The sequence below is a fragment of the Phodopus roborovskii genome, unplaced genomic scaffold (genome assembly GCF_943737965.1).
Source record: "Phodopus roborovskii unplaced genomic scaffold, PHOROB, whole genome shotgun sequence".
Lineage (NCBI taxonomy): Eukaryota > Metazoa > Chordata > Mammalia > Rodentia > Cricetidae > Phodopus > Phodopus roborovskii.
In genome coordinates this window covers 2,903,520-2,923,870 of record NW_026126525.1, presented here as the reverse complement: position 1 = coordinate 2,923,870, position 20,351 = coordinate 2,903,520, and the positions used below count along the sequence as shown (strand labels likewise).

Sequence of the window (20,351 nt, the reverse complement as noted above, 5' to 3'; positions counted from 1 at the left end):
AACACTGTGTCCATAGGACACAGTCATTCAAATCACTCTCCCTTGGGAATCACTGCTTTTGCAGAGATGTTTTGCACATTTTCTTTTTTGGGTGTGTATCTATCAATAATTTCATTTTATTATTCATATGTCACTCCCAGATCTAAAACCCCAAACAGGCCCCTACAAAGCCATTTGAAAATTATTAATAGAAAAACAAATCAAATAAAGCAAAACAAAATAAAATACAACAAAAAAAACCAAAGGTACCACAAGTGCCCGAGAAGCAGATAGGCTAACTGTAGAGCTTCACCTGTCCCTCCTATCTCCATGTCCTGTGTATCACACACATCTTCCCCTCCAACCTTCCTCTCCTCCACTCATCACTCTATCCCAGCTCCCAACTCCAGTAGGCATTCCTTGGGAGCCCACAGGACACTCTTCATAATCACATAGATGTGGGTGTTAGCTGTGAAGTCAATGATAACCAAGCTGCAGTCCATAGAACCACAGAGATTAGGTATAGAGTAAGGGACTAGGGGTGGGTGTGTGTAGATTGATCTCCCTAGAAAAGGGAAATGGAATATTTAGTTATGGATGAATGGGGGTGGGTGTGGGATGGGAGGATTGAGTGGGGAGGGGGAGGAAGTGGGGGACAGGGAGGGAATATGGAGAGAAACAGCTAAAATTAAGGGCCATTTGAAGTGTAGTGTGGAAACTGAATATAGTAGAAGCTTTCTAAATGAAGTAAATCTAAATGTAATTGCCAAATGATGTGGGAGACAGACCACCAGCTGGCAATCTCTTGTCACCAAATGAAGCTTCTAGTACTGGGACTGAATTATATATAATTGGGTTATTGGCCAAAAGGGTCCCATTGGAACCCCCAAATAACCCAGGCTGTTGCGAGACTATAGGTTGCTTTCTACAAACTGAGGGCAGGACCCCATTGCTGAAGACAACGTCTACACAACTCACGGAACATAGAGAAGTCAAGCTGGTGCCTACATAGAGCCTTCATACCTAGGTACCAGCATTTTTGGTACAGGAAGGTACTCTGCCTGCTACCAAAAGAGAAATGTAAACAGCCACCCAGCTACAAACCCTTTATTTATGATAATGTCCTGCCTTCAGGGTACGACAGTAGAACAGTGGCACAAAGCTTGTGGGAGTAACCAACCAAACTTTGACTGAAGGCCCACTCCATGAGATGGAACTCATGCACAATACTTCTTGGGTGACCAAGAACCTGAGACTAGATAGCCCAGGGTCCCATGGTAAACAAAACAAACAAACAAACACAAAAACCCCCAAATAATATTGATCTGTAAAAAGAAGATAACAATAAAACGATTCCTAACAACTTTCTGCTACACTCATAGATCAGTACCTTGCCCAGCCATCATCAGAGACGCTTCCTCCTGCATCAGATGGGAACAAACACAGAGACTCCCCTCCATTAGACAATGGCCAGAGAGTAAAAGACCTTAGAATATTCAATCCTGAATGGGAGGTCTCCATCAAATCCTTTCCTTCAGGGCTCAGAGAGCCCTGAGGAGAAGGAGGCAGAAACAGTGTGAGAGACAGAGGGGAGGGAGGATACTAAGAAAGCAAGGCCCTCTAAATCAACATGATCAAAGCTTATATGAACTCACAGAGACTGCAGCAGCATGCACAGGGGGTGTACGGGTGTGCATCAGATGAGGCCCTAGAGCTGAAAGGAGACACACACCTCCATCCCTGACCCAGAGGCCATCTCCAATTGATGACCACTGCCAATGAAATATTAGTTTTCTACAAGGGAGTCTCACTGGAAAACAAGCTACTCTTAAGGGTAGGCTGTGTGCTCAGCAGCAGATGGCTAACAGGAAATGAACTCAAGGGCATCTTTGGAGTTTCCTTGTCTGGTAATATTACATCAGGACTTTTGTTTGTTTGTTTTATCATATATATATATATATCATACGTGCACATGCGTGCGTGCACAACACACACATATATACGGTAAAAGATTTATCTTTTCTTACTCTTATAAGCATATGTGTTTTCTAATGAGAGACAGAAAAGGGGTAGAGCTGGATGGGAGAGGAGGCAGGAGAAGAACTAGGCATGGTGGTGGGCTGGAATGTCAATCAAGATGCATTGTGTGAAAAAATATTTTCAATAAAAGGAAGAAGAAAAGAAAAAGAAATGCCACAAAGCTAGCAATGCAAGTCCAGTGATCTCAGTCCCAGGGAGGCAGAGGCAGCATAGGCTCTCTCTGGGTTCCAGTTCAGCCTGTGCTACAGGGTGAGACCATGCATCAGAAAACAAAACCAACAAGAAAAGAAAGGGGGCGGGTAGAGTGCTGTGGTACAGGTCTCTAATCAGCCTTGGGCAGGCAAAGTGAAACAGCAACACATCTTTACATAGTTAAACAAATGCAGCATGAACAGCTGTAACATACCTTTGCCTATTAAAATAATCGTCCACAACAATTGTGGGACAAGTGCCCCTACACACTGAGCCATCTCTCAACCTCCTTAGGATGTTTGGGCAGATGTCTTGTCACCTCAATGAGACAAGCTACAAATGTAGTGTTCAGGTTCATCTGTGCGTTCCACATACAAAAACATACTCACATCCCTCCTCACATATTCACTAGTACGTACTCACCAGGCACATGCACACACACAGAAAATGTGTCTTGGTGGTGGTCATTCTAGACCAGTATTCATGTTCTTTATAAATATTGGGTTTAAATCTTTTTCAACTCAGGAAAACTTTAATTAATTTCTTTAATTATGGAGCTTTTGCTTTGGAAATAAATATATTTACTATAACTTATAAAAATTTTCAGGGCTCAGCACCATGTAAGAGAGGAGTGTTCACACCTGGAACCTCAGCACTGGAAGGCAAGGGCAGGAGGATCTAGTCTCATTGGCCGAATGGCTGAAACAATAAGCTGTGGTTCTTGAAAGAAACTGGTTCTGAAAACTAAGGCGCAGGCACTGGAGAGGCGGCTTAGGGGTAAAGTGCACACTGGGCCAGCATCAGACCTGAGATTTTCTTCCCAGAATCCAAACAAAGGTTGAGCATGATGGTAGTGCTAAGGGAAGAGGCAGAAAGAGATGCTGAAGTTCCAGGTGTGAACACTGCTGTCCTACATGGTGCTGAGGTTCCAGGTGTGCACATTCCTCTCTTGCATGGTGCTGAGGTTCCAGGTATGCACATTCCTGTCCTGCATGGTGCTGAGGTTCCAGGTGTGAACACTCCTCCTGTCTTACATGATGCTGAGGTTCCAGGTGTGAACACTGCTGTCCTACATGGTGCTGAGGTTCCAGGTGTGAATACTACTGTCTTGCTTGGTGCTGAGGTTCCAGGTGTGAACATTGCTGTCCTACATGGTGCTGAGGTTCCAGGTGTGAGCACTCCTGTCTTACATGGTGCCTCATGAGGTTGCAGGTGGGAATAGCTTACCATACAGTTTCATGACTTATCTTAAACCTACCTTGTCATTTCCCATTCTCTGCAGGTCCATCCTGACCTTCATGTCACAGCATAGAGACTATGCTTTCTTCTGAATCTGGGATGGCTCTCTGACTGATTTCACCAAAAAAATGTGGAGAAAATGACATTTTGGGTAGCTGTTAGGGTCCTGTTTGGTCACAGCAAGAACACAGTGACAGTTTTGGCTGAGGGAAGGGGCCATCTTGAAAGTCTGTCTAGTCAAACCCCAGACAGTTTCAGACTCCTGTGTAAGAGGTGGTAAACTATTAACTGTTTTAAACTTCAAGCAAAATGCAGCAAGAGATAACACAACACCCAATTTTGTTTTAACTATTGTCTCAATTTTAGTGATCTAGCTAACCCTCTGTGTGGGCGTGGGGATTTGGAGAATCTAAATGTCCTCCTCCCCAGCCTTCCCAGAATCCACTCTCACACAAGATTATAAGGTTCCTGTAGGGCAGACTTCAGGCGGGACCATGGAGCCTCCGGCGATTCAGAACAGAATAGAACATTTAGAGCTTCTATTGAGAACACTGTCCTTACCACCTCTGTGAAAATAGACCCCCTCTCCCTCATATCCTATCCCGCCCCTGCCCAAGACCCCCATATCCTGCTTCTTCCCCAAGTTTAAGTTCACACTGAGTCTAATAATCCTCATATTTGAAAATGATTCCAGGTTGTTTCTAAAACAGTGAATGAATTGTGCAAGCACTTGCATCAAGGTAATTCTATACCTCAATCCATCTATTCATTAAGAAAAATATTTACTGAGAACTTACGATGACCCAAGAACTGTCCCACGTATTAGGGGCATTGTGGCCTTGTGTATCCCTCAGTTAACAAAACAAACATTCTTAACCTCGGGGAAATGAAATCCCAGTGGTGTATATTATATTATCTAGGTGTTTATTTAGTGGTATGCTATTGTTATTTGAGTATGCTCCTGAGCAGGTGCCAAACCCACTTCCAGAACCCTTCAAGCAACTTCAGCACACTCCTTAGAAAGAATTCTAGTGAACAGTGTTTATTCATTTCATTTCATTTTTAGTGATGAAGTAGGTTCTCTTGGCAACACCTCTCTGGATATGATCCACCTAATTAGCATTCCTCTAATCCAGTTCTGATTTGAAAAAATACTAAAATGTGCTAAGTAGTTTCAGGGGATTATGAGGATTACATTCTTTTTTTTAATGTTGTCAAAAATACAACATACTTAAGGGAGGTAATTTAACATTTTAGATTAACATAAAATTGTGTTAATGGTGCTTCCTTAGACCTGTAAGAATTTGGAGTCTCTGTGTATAGATTGGGTAAGGGGTGGGTAGAACCTGTTAAAAGAAGAAGAAAGAAAATAAAAGACAATATTCTCAACACTGGCAACTTAAGACAATCTACACTTTTAGTAGCTTTCCTCATGTACTACCTGGAAATATACACCAGCAGGAAATTCCTAACCCTCTCAGGCTCTCCTTTTCCTGTCCCTGGGTCTGCTGGGGTTGGTTAGTGGGCAGGAGACATTGTCACTGTTTATGATGTCCACAAGTCTGCATGGATGTGAGCGACATATATTTAGAAGGCAAAATGAAGCTTTAGGAAGATCTTCAATTTAATGGGAACTGGTCTAGTCATTTGAGAACCACAAGAGCTTTTTAGAGAAAACCCACTTATCCCAGCTGGAGGAAGTGTGGGTGGATGGGGTCCTGGTGACACCTCTGATGTCAGTCTCCCCCAGCCTGGGGCTGATTGGCTCTGAGGAGCTGCAGCACAGTTTAAATTCTGCTCTGTCAGCCAAGTGCTCAGAGCAGCAGCTCGAGAGTGGCCTCTCTCAGATTCGTCTGTGAGAACCTCAACTTGGCTTTTGACCTTTTGGGAAGAGACCTTGTGAACTATCAAGGGTAAGGCATTTTCATCATTCAATTCTTAAAGTATCTTTTGATATTTGAAAAATATGAAACATGTATATGTTATAAGGCTCTGATTCTCAGAGGAAGGTGTGGAGAGCTAAGCTTTGAAGAAAACTGCTTCTTATTTTTGTTTTTGTGGTCAATGTCACAGTAGAAAACGATATTAAAATGACACATTAAGTCAAAGAAGCCAGGTGTTCTCCTGGCAAATGCTTCAACTAGATTTCTATGTAATTACTACTGAAAGACAAGGTTTACTAAACAGGGCCTGATGGGAAATCCCTCCTGGAGTTTAGCTTTAATTAATAAAAGTCTTCTATGTAGGTCTCTTAGCTGTAAAGATGTGAAAGGATCTGAACTTGTGTGGTAGGAGTTTCAAGACACAGTCATGTAAATTAAACACCACTGAGCCTTGTTCATAGTCATTATGAATTGTGTGTGCAATTGAAAGGCAGCACCAAGATTGCTGGGATGAGTCAGGCATAGGGTAACTACAGTGTGTAGTGAGTCAGGCATAGGGTAACTACAGTGTGTAGTTGGGTAGTTGATGTTTAGTGGGATCGCCTTTCAGAACATTTTCTAAGAGAGGACACTCAGCCTGGTCTGCAGAGTGAGTGAGTTCTGGCATAGCCAGGACTACAAAGAGAAACCCTGTCTCAAAACAACAACAAAACATCAAATGCAGAGATGCTATAACCAGGTATTGAAGGAGAGCTTGTGGCTCTGAATTCATGATAAACAGACAGGCCTGTAGCTACCTTGTTAAGCTGTTATTCAAGATCTACTCTTTCTTGGAGAGTAGCTTAAAGTTGACAAAAGTTTGGTGTTTTCATTTGGAAATATACTTCACAAAAACATCAACAGCACAGTAAAAAAAAAAAAAAAAATAAACTTATTGAAGACTCAACATAGGCTTTAAGCTTTGGTTTTCTTCAATGGGTCTGTGCTCTCTGAGAGCCAACATCAGCTCTGCTGAGACACTGGGTTGTCTTGTTCCAAACTCCCAGTCTTCTATTTGGGAAATTCCTGTTTTAGGTCAGGATGTAAATAGTGCATCTATAAGCCTGAGCAAGTTAGTGCATCTTCCCTATGCTGGACACCACTCCACTTGGGAGGAACTTCAACAACGAGGCCACACCCTTCCTGGTGGAAACCTACAACCTTTATTGGTTTAGAGGAACTGTATATCACATCACCACATTTTTGTTATTATGTAATAGAGAAATTAGAGGAAATGCAAGGAACTCAGTAGTCATTGGTGTTTTTTTCTAGAATATTTGATAGAATTGTGAAATTATAACTCTACTTAAATTATAAAATAAGAAAGGAAATTTGCATAACTTTCCTTCACTTGTGAAGCCAAAGCTATTGACATGCAATTATTTTGAGAAAAATTGCAATTTGGATTTTTTTTTTACTTTTTAAAAAGAATAAATCTAGAACTTAAAAAATGTGTTGATTATAAGAAATCACATCTGATGAGTAAGACTTATTTTAGGCAGAGTTGAATTTCTTTATACATTCTTCTCAGGTGATATTAGATAAAAAACTTAAGTTAATGTAGTATGCTAAATAATAAAGGAAACATTTTTAAATTCCCATCTTATACTGATAGATAGTTGTGAATCTAAGGTTTAAATGTCTTTTCATTTTACAACATTTATTTATATATAAAGAAAGAAACTTATGAACAGGGAGTCTGAAATAAACTTGCAGAATATTTAAAAACAGAAGGTCAATCAGGCATGTCTGTCAGAGCAGCTGTGAGGGTTTACTACCTCAGAAAATTATTTCCCTTCAAAATATTTTGATAGCTTTTAACATCAGTACTGGGTAGGTCCATGTTGAGATAAAGAACAAATCATTTTTGAAGCCATTGGTTCACAGTTTGAAATGAAGTGCAGCTTGAGTTGGTTTGTTTCTCTCAGTGTGATTCACAAGTGTACCCCAAACCTCCAATTTTCTCCAGATCTATCCCTGCTGCAAATGACACCTAGAGAATTCAGCATGATCATGTGTAATGTATGACTAAATGCATCACAGTAGACATTAAGAGCTTTCTGGGGCTGTAATATGAAGATGGTGCGTAACTTGAAGATCAAAACAAAACAAAAAGTTCAAGACCAAGTTATTTTTGTCTAGACTTTATTAGCTATAGCTATAAAATGACTGAGTGAGTGTCTTAATGTGCTCTCTCTCTCTCTCTCTCTCTCTCTCTCTCTCTCTCTCACACACACACACACACACACACACACACACACTCACACACACGGGGAGGGAAGAGAAGGGAGACTAGGTTGCTCTGTAAGACACCACAGAATTATTTTAAGGTAAACTCATCTGGAAACTTCTCTATTCTCTTTTCTTTGCCCATTTTCTGACTTATAACTTACAAGTTAGTGAAGGAATATTCTAGGTATCCTATTTTTCTTTGAGGAATGAGGTTACATTAACATATGGAAGTGCAATTTATATAGTCCTTCCTCTGTTTGAAGCATACAGCCAAATGGTTTGCCGTACTTTCATAGATGTGAACACTTACAATAATCCCTTTAAGGATGTATTCATCACCTAGAAAAGACATCTGCACCTCAGAGTCAGCACTTCTCAAACCCCCATCTTTCCAAGTCCTGGAAACCATGAATATGCTTCCTCTGTCTAAGGCTTTGCACATCCTAGACACAAACAACTGTGGTCTTTTCTAACTGTCTCCCTGTAACGAGTATGGTTATCTCCCTGCCAATCTGCACAATGCTGTCAAGGCTCCTCACTTTGTAGCACATATCAGGGCTTTGTTTTATTTTATGCCCAAGTGCTATTCCATTACATAGATGCAGTACACATTCTTTACCCATTAATTCATCACAAGATGAACATATTTAAGAGGGTTATTTTTGATAGAAAAAAAGGTAAAAAAAAAAAAATAAAGCATCCTCATTTCTGTACCATGAAGTGATACATCCATCACTTTCATTACAGGTAGAGGAATCACATCAAATATGAAGACCAGTATCCTACTTATGTTCCTTTGGGGGTTATCCTGTGCCCTCCCGGTAAGTAAGATGCTAGATATTATCCTCTCATACTGAAAACAGCATGGTTTTTCAGCGGCTATGAACCAGGTAGTTATGTATGCTTCAGTAAGATGGGAGTAATAGTCACTTGTTTAGGAAGCTGTTTCTTTAAGCATTGGTCAAGTTATTTCTTATTCTGTTCATTTCTATTCATACACCTGTGGTTCTCACCTTCTACCTCATAGCAATGGTCTTCAAAGTGTCACTTCTGAGTTTCAGAATCAAAATTAATTAGGCCTCTGTTAAAAATTCACATTCTTGAATCCTACTTCAGATCCACTACTCAGATTCTCTAAGAATGGACATGGGAAGCTGAGTATTAACAAGGTACCATGTGGTCCTAAGTTGGGCTAGAAGTCAACTACTGCTCCCCAGTATGTGAAGGGTTAACAAATGCTGCCTTGGGAATTTACCCGTGGGTTTATTGTATTTATTCTTCTTTCTAGGTTGCCAGATATCAAAATACTGAATCTGAGAGCACAGAAGAATGGACGGTGGGTAGAAAATAAAACACTCTGAAATATTTTAATTTTAATATGTGATTAGTATAGCCTAGTTGATCCAATGGCAAATGATAGAACTGGTAATAACTTAAGAGCATATAAATATGTAAGCTGTAAGTAGTAAAAACTATGTCTCTAAGTTCATATAAGAAAATAATGTTTCAATTCTCATGTGGTGTAGTTTGATGAAGAAACCATTTCTGGTTTTATTCCTATAATGACGGGTGCCATGGCACAGGGCGTGACTAACAATGAGCCAGCTGTTCTTGAGAGACTGCAACTTCAAGTCTGCAAACAAGAGCTGACTAGAAGGCAAGGAGTAGAGAGTCCAGTAATGAGGAAGGAGGATGAAAGGATACTGGAGTCCTTGTCACGATGGTGATGCTTAGGAGTGCTGAGCTATCAATCAATCTATAGTTGCCCACTGTCCACCACTCAAGAAGCAGTGTCAGGCAGGGTTCTATTTCATTTATATTCCATTTCTTATTTTCCTATCAGCACAATGAACTAGGCATGTTTTATTTCTACTGTACTCAGCAGAAATGGAGGCTCAGAGATTAACATATTCTGTCCAGGTTATATGTTTAATCAACGTTAGAGGTGGAACTTAAATTCATGACACTGTGACTTAAGGGTTGACATTTTTACTTCATGTGATAGATGTCCCCCTACCCTTAACCCCACCCCAAGAAGGGAGCCAGGGCCAGGAAGCCTGCAGTCCTAGAGATTGGCGCTGCAGGTCAAGGTTAAACATGAACTCAGAGAGCTTAACTCATTGCTTTGCTTCCTGTTAGCTTTTTCATAGGATGCAGCTCTTAATACAAAGCCAGAAGCCTGGAGTTGGGTCCTGTCATTCCTAGGGCAAGGACAGACATTGCAGGATACACTGTGAACCTTTGTCCACATGCCAATAGCAACATTCCCCTTTCTATTTAGTGCCTTGGGCGTGTCACATAGAACTTTTCTGTGTTTGAGGAAAAGGAGAAGAGCTGAGGAAGGGGAGGGGGCAGAACTTGCTCATTGACTGTTAGGCTTCTTATGAGGCTGGGAAAAGTGAAAGAAATCATGACTACGGCTGTTGCCATTACATTTAACTTTGCCTTCCGTCTGAAGACTGCACAAAGGGCTTAATTGGCTTTCTCAATTCAATTTTGTCTATTCTTGAATTTTGTAAGGTGGAAGGAAATAGTCAAAATGGTTTATTTCTTTGGTCTACATCACACTGAACAGTGCTAAAGATGCTCTCATGCCATTGGCTGAGTCCACTCTCACAGTATCATGTGGTGCATGGTAATTTTCTTAATGTCTGAATAAGGAACTGACAGTCAGTTGAAGAGTTGCCTAGCATTCTGATTCCCCAAACCTTAAGAGGTTTCTGGACACATGACTGTCAAGGCCAACACCAGGATGGATGTTTTTAAGGTCAAACCGAGGAAGCAGTGACTTGCCGGAGATGAACTCTGGATTCTGAGCACCAGTGTTACCCCATATTCATCTCTTTTGGTTGTGGCAGCCGCCGCCACCTTCAGAGCAGACATAGTGGGCCAAGTGTCAGAAACTTCCGTGTCTATTTCAACATCTCTCAGGTTATTACTTACTTTACCTCAGATTTTAGACATTTTACCATAATATGAGAGTATGATACATGCCCCTCAAATTTAAAAATCACCTGAAATTATTCTAAATATTTGCAGTGACATGACTACTTCTGAAGAATAACTGGCTTGCTTTCCTTTACACAGGACGATTTGGCTCGGTCACCACCACCACCCATGGTAACTATTTCACTTGTTTTTGTCCCAAGTGTCTCATGAAGTAACTTTTTAATTCCCTCTCCCTTTTCACCATTCTCAAAGTAGTAAATATAAATGCCGAGCTAGTGATGTGTATCATGTTTTCCCTTGGGAATTACAAAGGAAAGTAAACATTTTCCTTTTCCCTTTCAGAACAGTGAGTCATCCGACGAGAGTAAAGTTAGCTCAGAGGAACAGGTAATTAAACAGGCTTCCTCAGCTTCTCCAGCTACTTAGGAATCGAAGGAAAATGGTGGGAGATTAAATTACCTGGGAACAGTTCTAAATATAATGTTTTCTAACCATTGGTTATGCAGAATAAACAACCCCATAAAACAAAAAAGGGAAAGTGAGAGAAGAAAATTCAAATGTGAAATGTGAACGTGTTCTTCATTCCGTTTTTATCACCTGACACATTGTGTCCCTAAATGTCCCTCTTAGTTAAAAAAAAAAAAGACAAATCAAACTAAGAAAAAACAAAACTAACACACACACACACACACACACACACACACACACACACACACACATACACACACACACACACACTGCACACACTTACTTGGATAGATAAGTAATGACTAGTAAAAACAACTGCTTTAGGGGTGCCTATCTCTTTAACACAGTCCCAATGTGGTCCTGGGGGATAACAAAGGCAGCAAGCTAATATCTTTTATTTAAAAGTGTGTGTGTGTGTGTGTGTGTGTGTGTGTGTGTGTGTGTGTGTGTGTGTGTGTGCATGTGTGTGTGTGTGCATGTGTGCGTGTGTGTGTGTGTGTGTGTGTGTGTGTGTGTTCTATATTGGGGATGAAAGCCAGAGGCTCATACTTGGTAAATGAGGGCTCTGCCAATAGGTGATCTCTCTAGCTGTGTCCTATCATTATGCACAAACAGTCATGTGAGTGCCCCAGCAAATGCAAGACTGTGGTTCTTTCTGAAGTGCAAACTCTCTTTGTACCCTACACAGGTCTAGGAGGTGAGTCATTAGTCTGCTTAATCTTATTTACTAAATATTCATCAGAGAACATTATAGAAATTCAAAACCATAGCATTTGGGAAAATGCCCCTTTAGGGGAGAATTTGTGATTTATTGACTAAGTATTCTCTCATTTCTCAAGGGAGGATAGAAAGTGCTGCTTGAGAAAGGTGTGATGTATAATTTTGAGGAAGGGTAGGGTTGCAGCATTGAGGGATATACCATATAAAATAGAAAGTAGCGAGGTATGGTGGCTCATGCCTATAATTCCAACATTAAAGTAGTTGAAGCAGGAGGATAACTGTAAGCTTAAGTCCAGCCTGGGCTACACAGTAAGTTTAAGGTCAGCAAGGGTTACAAGACAAAAGAGTGTTGGGAGGGGGGAGTATTCCCTTAAGTTCTGATAGTGATTGAGAGGAAAAGGAGGAAGAGCCCATCTCCAGATAGCCCCCTCTGGACACTGACCATAGCTGTTTACCTCGATTTTAGGCAAATGATGACCCCAGTGACAGCACTGAGTCTCAAGAGGATGTGGACTCTGATGGTAGCCAGTATGCTCATAGATCCGCTGGTGGTCTCCCTAAGAGTGTGGGGACAGAAGCTGATAAAGAAGATGATGAAGATGACAGTGGAGATGACACCTTTGGTGACGAGAACAATGGCCCGGGGCCTGAATGGGGAGGACGCTCCAGATTGGACAGTGATGAGGACTCTTCAGACACCACACAATCCAGTGAAGAGAGCACCTCCCAAGAAACTCCCCAAGATACCCCCCATGACAGCAAGGACCACAGCAGTGAGGAGGAGGCAGGCAGCCGGCCTAAGGCAGGTGACTCCGCTCTGGACAGTGACAGTGAGGAACACTGGGTAGGAGGTGACAGTGAGGGCGAGAGTAGCCATGGGGATGGCTCTGAGTTCGATGACGAAGGGATGCTGAGTGATGACCCCGAAAACAGCAGGGGCGAGCGAGGACATGCCAGGATGAGCAGCGCTGGGATCAGGTCAAAAGAACAGAAAGGAGACCATGAGCTCACAGGCTCGCAGGATTCAGACGACAGCCAGTATGTGGAATTTTCAAGCAGCAGGCCCTTTAGAAGGTCCCAGGTCTCCGAGGAAGATGACATCGGTGAGCTTGTTGACACCAGCAGCAGGGAAACCCAGAGTGACTCCTCAGAGGACACCACCTCCAAGGAGGAAAGCAGGAGCGAGTCTCAGGAGGACACCGCCGAGAGTCAGTCCCAGGAAGACAGTCCAGAGGGACAAGACCCCAGCAGTGAGTCCAGTGAGGAGGATGGACCATCCCAGGAAAGCAGCAGTGAGTCTCAGGAAGGGGTGGCCGGTGAGGTCAGGGGTGACAACCCAGATAGCACAAGTCAGGCGGGAGATCAAGAAAACAGTGAGTCCAGTGAGGAGGACAGCCTGAACTCACTCTCCAGCTCTGAAAGTCAGTCCACGGAGGAGCAAGCCGACAGTGAGTCCAGTGAGAGCCTCCGACTCTCAGAGGAAAGTCAGGAGTCAGCCCAGGATGGGGACAGTTCCAGCCAGGAAGGCCTCCAGTCTCAGAGCGCTTCAAGGGAGAGCAGGAGCCAAGAGAGCCAGTCTGAGCAGGACAGCCGCTCTGAGGAAGAGGGTGACAGTGACTCTCAGGACAGTAGCAGATCCAAAGACGATAGCAACTCTACAGAGAGCACTTCCAGCAGCGAGGAAGACAGCCGCCCCCAAAACATGGAGGCAGACAGTAGGAAACTAACAGTTGATGCCTACCACAACAAACCCATTGGGGACCAAGACGACAATGATTGCCAAGATGGCTACTAGCATTAGTTTGTCTAAGAGATGGCTCTCACAGGAAAGGTCTTGGGGGCCTAAGAGTAGGGGGTTCACTACAACTATAACTTATTGATGTTTTAATCAGATGTAAAACCAGGGCCTTTTCTTTCTGTGAGGAACTGTTCAACGTTACACTTTTTTCTAGGGAGTCACCCACTTCCTAGAAGTTTAAGTAATGTGGCATGATGTGAGAACAGACACAGTTAAATGATCAGAGGAAAGGTGTGCACAGTAGCTTCACAGGTGAAGGTTCCCCGACTCACTAACCTGACAATTATTGGGGTTCTATTAAGTACTAAGCACAGCCCTCGGTGCTGGGGGTGGGACGGTGCTTCAGGCTCACTTTTGCTCCCGAGGAGCAAACATTTAATGAAAACATTATAGACTATCGATGAAGTGAGCCACTGCTGTGCCAGAGGGATGAGCAGAATGTCTGGGTCCAGCTTTGCTTTGGAAAGTTAGAGGGATTCACAGCAGCAAAGCCTGCAGTTGGGGGTTTACCCAGAATTTCTCCATTGAGGACAATGTGATTCTATTTATTCTTGAGATAAACAGCATTAACTCTTGTACAGTTAAATGTTTAGTTTGTAAAAGCATTCTCAAATGATGGTACATTGGGAAATCTTGGATAAACATTTTTCCCCAATTCATTTTCCCCATTCAGTGTGTTTGTGGGCCTTCTGTAAACACTGCCTTTTTGATGATGATATGGGTAATTTAGTGGGGAGGTGGGAGAAAAAAATAATTTTAACAAGGATATATATAGCTTTATTTTTTTTTCAATCTATCCCCCAAGTCTTCTACACAGATTGCACATAGCAAAATTCTGTACATAGGACTCGGGTTTTTTTTTTTTTTGTATTGTATTGTTTTTTTTTCTTCCTTAAGTGCTATTGAAGTGTTACCTCATGAAAAAGTCTTTGTTTTGTAATAAAAATAATAATACCCAGAGGAATTGTGCACTTATTTGTTATGGCATTTTTGATCATTAGGATGTATTTATGGTAGAGAATCCTTTCTTTGAAACATTTCCAATTATTTTGTTTTATCTTATTAAGATAAATATATTTTTCTTAAATTACTTTATGGAAACTGCCTTTGTATCTAAGGTAACAAGGTGATGCTGAAAGGACCAGAGAGGTGGTATATTGATTAAGAGCTCATCTGGCTCATGTAGAGGACCCGAATTTGGGTCCCAGCACCCACCTTTGGCGGCTCACAACTGCCTGTAACTCGATCTCCAGGGTGGTACTCTCCTGCCTCTAGCCTCCAAGCACCTCTGCATTCATGTGCACATGCCCCTCACCCCCACCCACATCCCACATACACACAAGTAGATATAAAAACATATGAGTGGTAGTGCACTAAATACCCCTGCTATAGATAAGGAGGAGAGAGTCCATTCTTAGCTTTGGTATGAGACCACATCAGAAGCTGGTGATGTTTGAGATCAGTATTCGTTTTTACTATCTTTCAGATGCTCATCTGTGTATGCCAGAAGGCATACAAAAACAAAATCTTTAAGCATTTGTGTCTCAGAGGGGAACAATTTCACTTCAGCACTTCCTGCTTACCTCTGTGCTTACCTTCCGATGCACACGGAGGTGGGAGTGAATTTCCCCACTATTGTGTTAAGAGAATCGAGGTTCAGGTCTGATCCCCTTTATCTGTCCCTCTCAAGATCAAAGCTGCGTTCCCTTGAGGGTATATATACTCATGTATATGCACATCTAAAATGCATGAATGTTCTCTTATCCTTCCCTTTGAGGTTCCAATTCAGGGGGTCTGCAGCGTGACCTGGAATTATCCTGCTGTAGTCCACTCATACCTGTATGACTGGGTTCGAGGTTCTTTGCAGTGATTGTCAGGGTTCCTGCAAACTCACAGCTCCTTCAGAGATAATTGTCCAATTTTTGGACCTCTTAGGTGCCTTAGGCATAGGTGGCTGTATTTTGGAAACTCATTAAAACAGTTTAATATTTATCCTCACAAATATATATGTGTATACACACACACACACACACACACATAGTATAAGGATAAAACATGTATCTGTATAGTCAGAGAACATGTGAATGTATTTGTAATTGTATAATATTCTGTTTCTTAACTCAAATATAGAGTACCTTTTCTTCATTTACTAGCTGAAGAGAAAAGTATTTATTGAGCTTTACAATTATTGTGTCTTACTAGCTTTTAATTTTATTTATTTATTTATTATTTGATATTATTCAGATGAAATTGATTTCAGACTGAATTATCAACATGACATTAAAAAATACACAAAATTTAGTTAAAAATCAATGAAATGCTGGCCTTTGAAAATGTGGAAAATGAAGAGCCCTCTCAGGATGTAGTCTACTCTGTAGGAAGTTACACAATTTCATGGCCTGATACCACTTGGTAAATTACTACATCAAAAACTGCAATTATTCATCAGAACTTTGCATTGAGATCGGACAATTCATGCACAGTTAATAGATCTTGCCCTTATGAATGAATGTGGGAAAAATGAGTTGAGGTTGTAAACAACTCACTTCTATACCATGGTACATATCTTATGATGGTAGTTCCCAGGCAGCTACCCTGCCCCCCTCCCCTCCCCTGGGGCCTGCAACTCTGCCCTGCCCACACCCAGGCTTTAAAAAGTCTCTGTTATGGCCCCATTAAAATATTCTGGGGTTAAAATCAGCCTGGGATTAATTTTGGGTTCATTGGTGTTTTAAAGTACCAGGCGACTGTAAAATGTAACCAGTGTAGAGAGCTTGTGCTATCCTATAATAGTCAATTCTGGAACCTTTTGTCCATTCTTAGGCCTGTGTACAGATGAAGAGAAAACAGTAAACAAATTATAACCCTACTTAATTTGTTGGATTGGGATGCTATCCCGCCCAGTTTCACAGGCCTGCTCAGTTCCTCTGGCAAGGTAACAGGTGCATTTTTGTGTCTGTCAATTTTTTGTGTCTGTACCTCATTAGCTCCCAGATGATAAAATTAAGACTGCCAGTCATCAGAAAACAACAAACAAACAAAAACAAGGATGTTTTATTTTTTGAGAAACTGCCGATCGCAGGTTTAGAGAAAGCAAGACTTGTCTGAGTTTTCCTCTCCCTGTTTGTCTATCAGCATTACCTTCATTGTCAAGTCAGGATCTACATGAATACAAGGTTTCCCTCTGCCTTCGTGCCATGATACACCAGAAATTAGCCACAGTCAAAGACTCATCTTCAGATTAGTGGGCCTATGATTGGTCAGAAAGCCTGGCTGCCTTCTGCACATATCATGACTACTATTTGAGGCAATTGAATATACATGAAGTGACTGCTCAGAGGCTGTTCTGTGCAGCTGATATAAAGGGAAGGCTGCCACCCTCTGTGTAACACAATCTGGCCTTTATAATATAAACCGTAGGCCTGGAGACCTGCTGGAGTTCCCTGTGGGGAGGAAGGCTCTGTGAGCCTAGGAAGATGAACAACGTCTCCCTATCACTGTGTTGTCATACCACTCTCCTTCCCGCTGTGGGCTTTGCTTTACCCCCATCCTGGCCAGCAGTACTATGTAGATTTATGTTCTTCTGTGCTTTGAGAAGGCAGAAGTGCAAGTAAGGGGAACATGATCTGTGCTCAGATGCGGTACTTGGGTCCTCAAAGGGTTGTTTTCCTAGCTCTTTCCTGTGGAAGGGCCAAGGCAGGGAAATCACTCTCTCCAGCCTTCCCAGCTCCAGCCTCACCAAGAGGAAAGTGGTGGAAACAAGTCAGCTGGAAGGACGAGGAAGTCCTAGAGCAACAGAGAGCGAAAAGAGGCAGACACAAAAGAGAAGCCCATGCTGAAACCCCTTGTTCCCAAAAATGCGATTTCATTAGGTTGATAATTGTTTTTCAAGGGGAAGAGTGGAGAATTTTCCATCATTTTCTAGAAACTGTGTGTGCACACTCCCAGAGTAGAGTGTGCTTGCTTTGCTTTTCAACATTAGGAGCCACAGAGGATGTAGCGTACTTATCCAGGCCCAGAAGGTTCCTGATAGGATTTACCCATCGGCAGTTTGTCCTTTTGGCCATGCTCTACAAATACGTGCATTTTCTATAGTTGCAGTCAGAGTCATTTTCATCTGTTCATCAATATCCACATCACTTAGTGTTTTATAGTTTGAAATCATCACAACAAGAATTATCTGCGCATTGTTCTTTTTTCTTAATAACATTAGTGATGAAGCAGCAAACAGCTTTGTGCTAATATCATTTTGCTACTACCATCCTAAGATGATCTCTTCTTAATTAATTAAAAAGAGCATCCTCTACCAAAAGTCTGGCATGATGCCCTGCGGTTACTCTCCCAGCCAGTCTGGATAGAGAAGCAAGCACACAGGGTCTGGAGTCTGTTCTACTGTGCAGAATATTTCACTAAGCTAGATTTCTTGACTTGATGCTGGCAGTTTGGAGACACCATCTGAGAGTAAAAATGTAACTTATTCAAACAGAACAACTATTTCTGCATTATAGCCTTTCCAAAGTTCAGTGTAGACAGTTACAATTTAACAATACCATTGTGATTTAACAGAGGAACATTATCATTCTGTGTAGACAGTTACAACTTAACCATGATTTAAAAGACCAACATTATTATTATGTGCAATTGGAATCCCCACTTCCCTCTTTCTTCCTCCTCCCTCTCTCTCCCTGGCTGGTTCACTCTTCACTGTTCACTGTGTAGCTCAGGCCGGCCTCCAGTTCTTTATTCTTCTCAGACTACTGAGTATTAGGATTACCTATGTATGTCATTATATCCAAGTCAATATTTCTTTTTCTTTCCTTTAAATAGGATTCTTTAATAAACCTTCAGAAAATCCTGAAACTAACATTTGGATGAAAGTGATCCAGTGTTGTAATTTCTACAAACTCCAGCAGATGGCAGCATTGTTTGCTGTTGGAGCTCATGAATGCCAAGAGGTGAATGGGATCTGTGTTGGCCAGGAGGATGGGTCAGTGTTGGACAGATGCAATGTAGGCAGTTCTTACATCGGAATGCCCTGTTCCTTTATTTGCCGTCAATACCTTTATAAGCTATGTATTATACTGATCTAAGTTTATAATGTTAAAACAATCACCCCTGCACAAGTCTTGTGCCTGTTGTCATGGTATGAGACACAGCTTTTAAAACAAGTTAAAAAACAAATAAACAACTGCTCCACATTACCTCTCCTTTACACCATCTATTTAACTATTGAAAAATCTTCCACTCCTTAAACAAAACAAACAAACAATCAATTGTTTTTGTCTACTGATTCTGATTTGCCTGCCTGTCAGTAGACAAGGAGTTAAGAATGCGCGGTCTCTAAGTTTGTCACTTATTATGACTGTCTGGCGATTATGGTCACTCCTCCCTCACATGTTTCTTGAGAGCAAAAGATAAACTTCACATATGAAAGATACCCTTCCTACGCCCAAAGCAGAAAAGGGTAGTTCTTAGCACCGCCGAGGGGAGTGGAGGCTAAGAAGTAGGGCAAACATCATTTGACACCGACACCAGCCTCACCTCATGTCATTCCTCCACCCAGCTAACCACACCGTCCTCGAGCCCCTCACCCTGATCTGTCTCCACAGCGTTCTTCTCTGTGCAATGCAGTGTCTCTGTCCAAGTCCGTGTATCGGGGTCCTCACTTCCCTGCCAAGGTTCTCAGGTGTCCCAAAGCACCTCATGTAGAGATGAAGCTTCGCTTCCCCAGTGCTACACACCCCCAAAACAGAAAGCAGTAAGCACAATTAGGAGATTCCCATGGTGCATTAGTTAGGACTATTAAAATGACTGGAGGAATTAAAACCAGAAATTATCATAAGAAAACAGAGGACTGGAATGCAGGAGGCCCAAGGAGGGATATACCGGCCTGGACGTCTGCCTCCCACTCCTGCCTCATCTCTGTCCTTTGTATGTTCCTTTCTCTTCTTCAACGACAGGTGTTCTTTACTTTGGTGACGCATGTGGGGAGAAGTATGACTACCAACAATCCACTACAGATGATTTTGTTTTTGTCAGATCTAGGGAAAGATTTCTCCTTGCCTAGTTAGAACCGATGAGATGTTATCAGTGGAACAAGATTCAGTCTTTAATTAAAATGAGTGTAATCTAGCACGCACATAGAAGCAGGCAGTTTCCAGAAGATGTGAGATGGGGATATGAGATAGAGCCAAGAGTGTGTCTAATATACACCGGGACCTGCCAAAAAGTTATAGCATGTGATGCCTTTGTGACACAGTGTCATGGTGACATGATGTATGGTGTAATGGCAACACAGTGTCATGGTGGTATGGTGTCATGATGTCTGGTATCACGGTGTGACTGAGATAGGGTGATTGGAGACATGGTACCATGGTGTTTGTTGCCATGGTGATATGGTTCGATGGAGATATGTGGTGCCATTGAGATATGGTGCCATGGCATATGGTGTCATGGTGACACGGTTCCATGGTGATTTGTTTCCATGATGATATGTTGCCATGACGATATGGTGCCACAGAAGTGTGATGCCTTGGTGATGTGGAGGAAATAAATAAAAAGGACACATATCTAAAATGCATTTGAAAGAAGTAACTTGAAGGAATGGAGATGATTAGATAAAAGATGAAAGAGTATGTCACCACTTGCAGATATCACAAACCAAAACAAGAAAAGGCTATACTTGGGCATATGGGAGAAAACTTTTTGTGTTATTTTGTGACTTGGTGATGTTGATAATTTTAAAGTGGCCCAAAAATCCACTTGCATTTTTGTGGAAGATCGTAACATATTTTGAGGAGATTTAAATTTAG

At 41.9% G+C, this 20,351-nt stretch overlaps 1 protein-coding gene across 1 annotated transcript; it reads left to right on the top strand.

Annotated features, from left to right (window-relative positions):
• The first annotated feature begins 9,166 nt into the window (after positions 1 to 9,166).
• Dmp1 (dentin matrix acidic phosphoprotein 1) lies at positions 9,167 to 13,640 on the top strand. Its single transcript, XM_051198525.1, has 3 exons — positions 9,167 to 9,280; positions 10,896 to 10,940; positions 12,208 to 13,640. The coding sequence occupies exons 1-3, from the start codon at positions 9,167 to 9,169 to the stop codon at positions 13,534 to 13,536; spliced, it is 1,488 nt and encodes a 495-aa protein (XP_051054482.1). The 3' UTR covers positions 13,537 to 13,640.
• Positions 13,641 to 20,351: the final 6,711 nt, after the last annotated feature.

Excerpts from the sequence above, each read along its gene's own strand:
- Dmp1 (XM_051198525.1), top strand. The coding sequence starts at position 9,167 with ATGACGGGTGCCATGGCACAGGGCGTGACTAACAATGAGCCAGCTGTT. Across the intron at positions 9,281-10,895 it reads GGCAAGGAGTAGAGAGTCCA|AACAGTGAGTCATCCGACGA; the intron begins GTAATGAGGAAG and ends TTTCCCTTTCAG. Across the intron at positions 10,941-12,207 it reads AAGTTAGCTCAGAGGAACAG|GCAAATGATGACCCCAGTGA; the intron begins GTAATTAAACAG and ends CCTCGATTTTAG.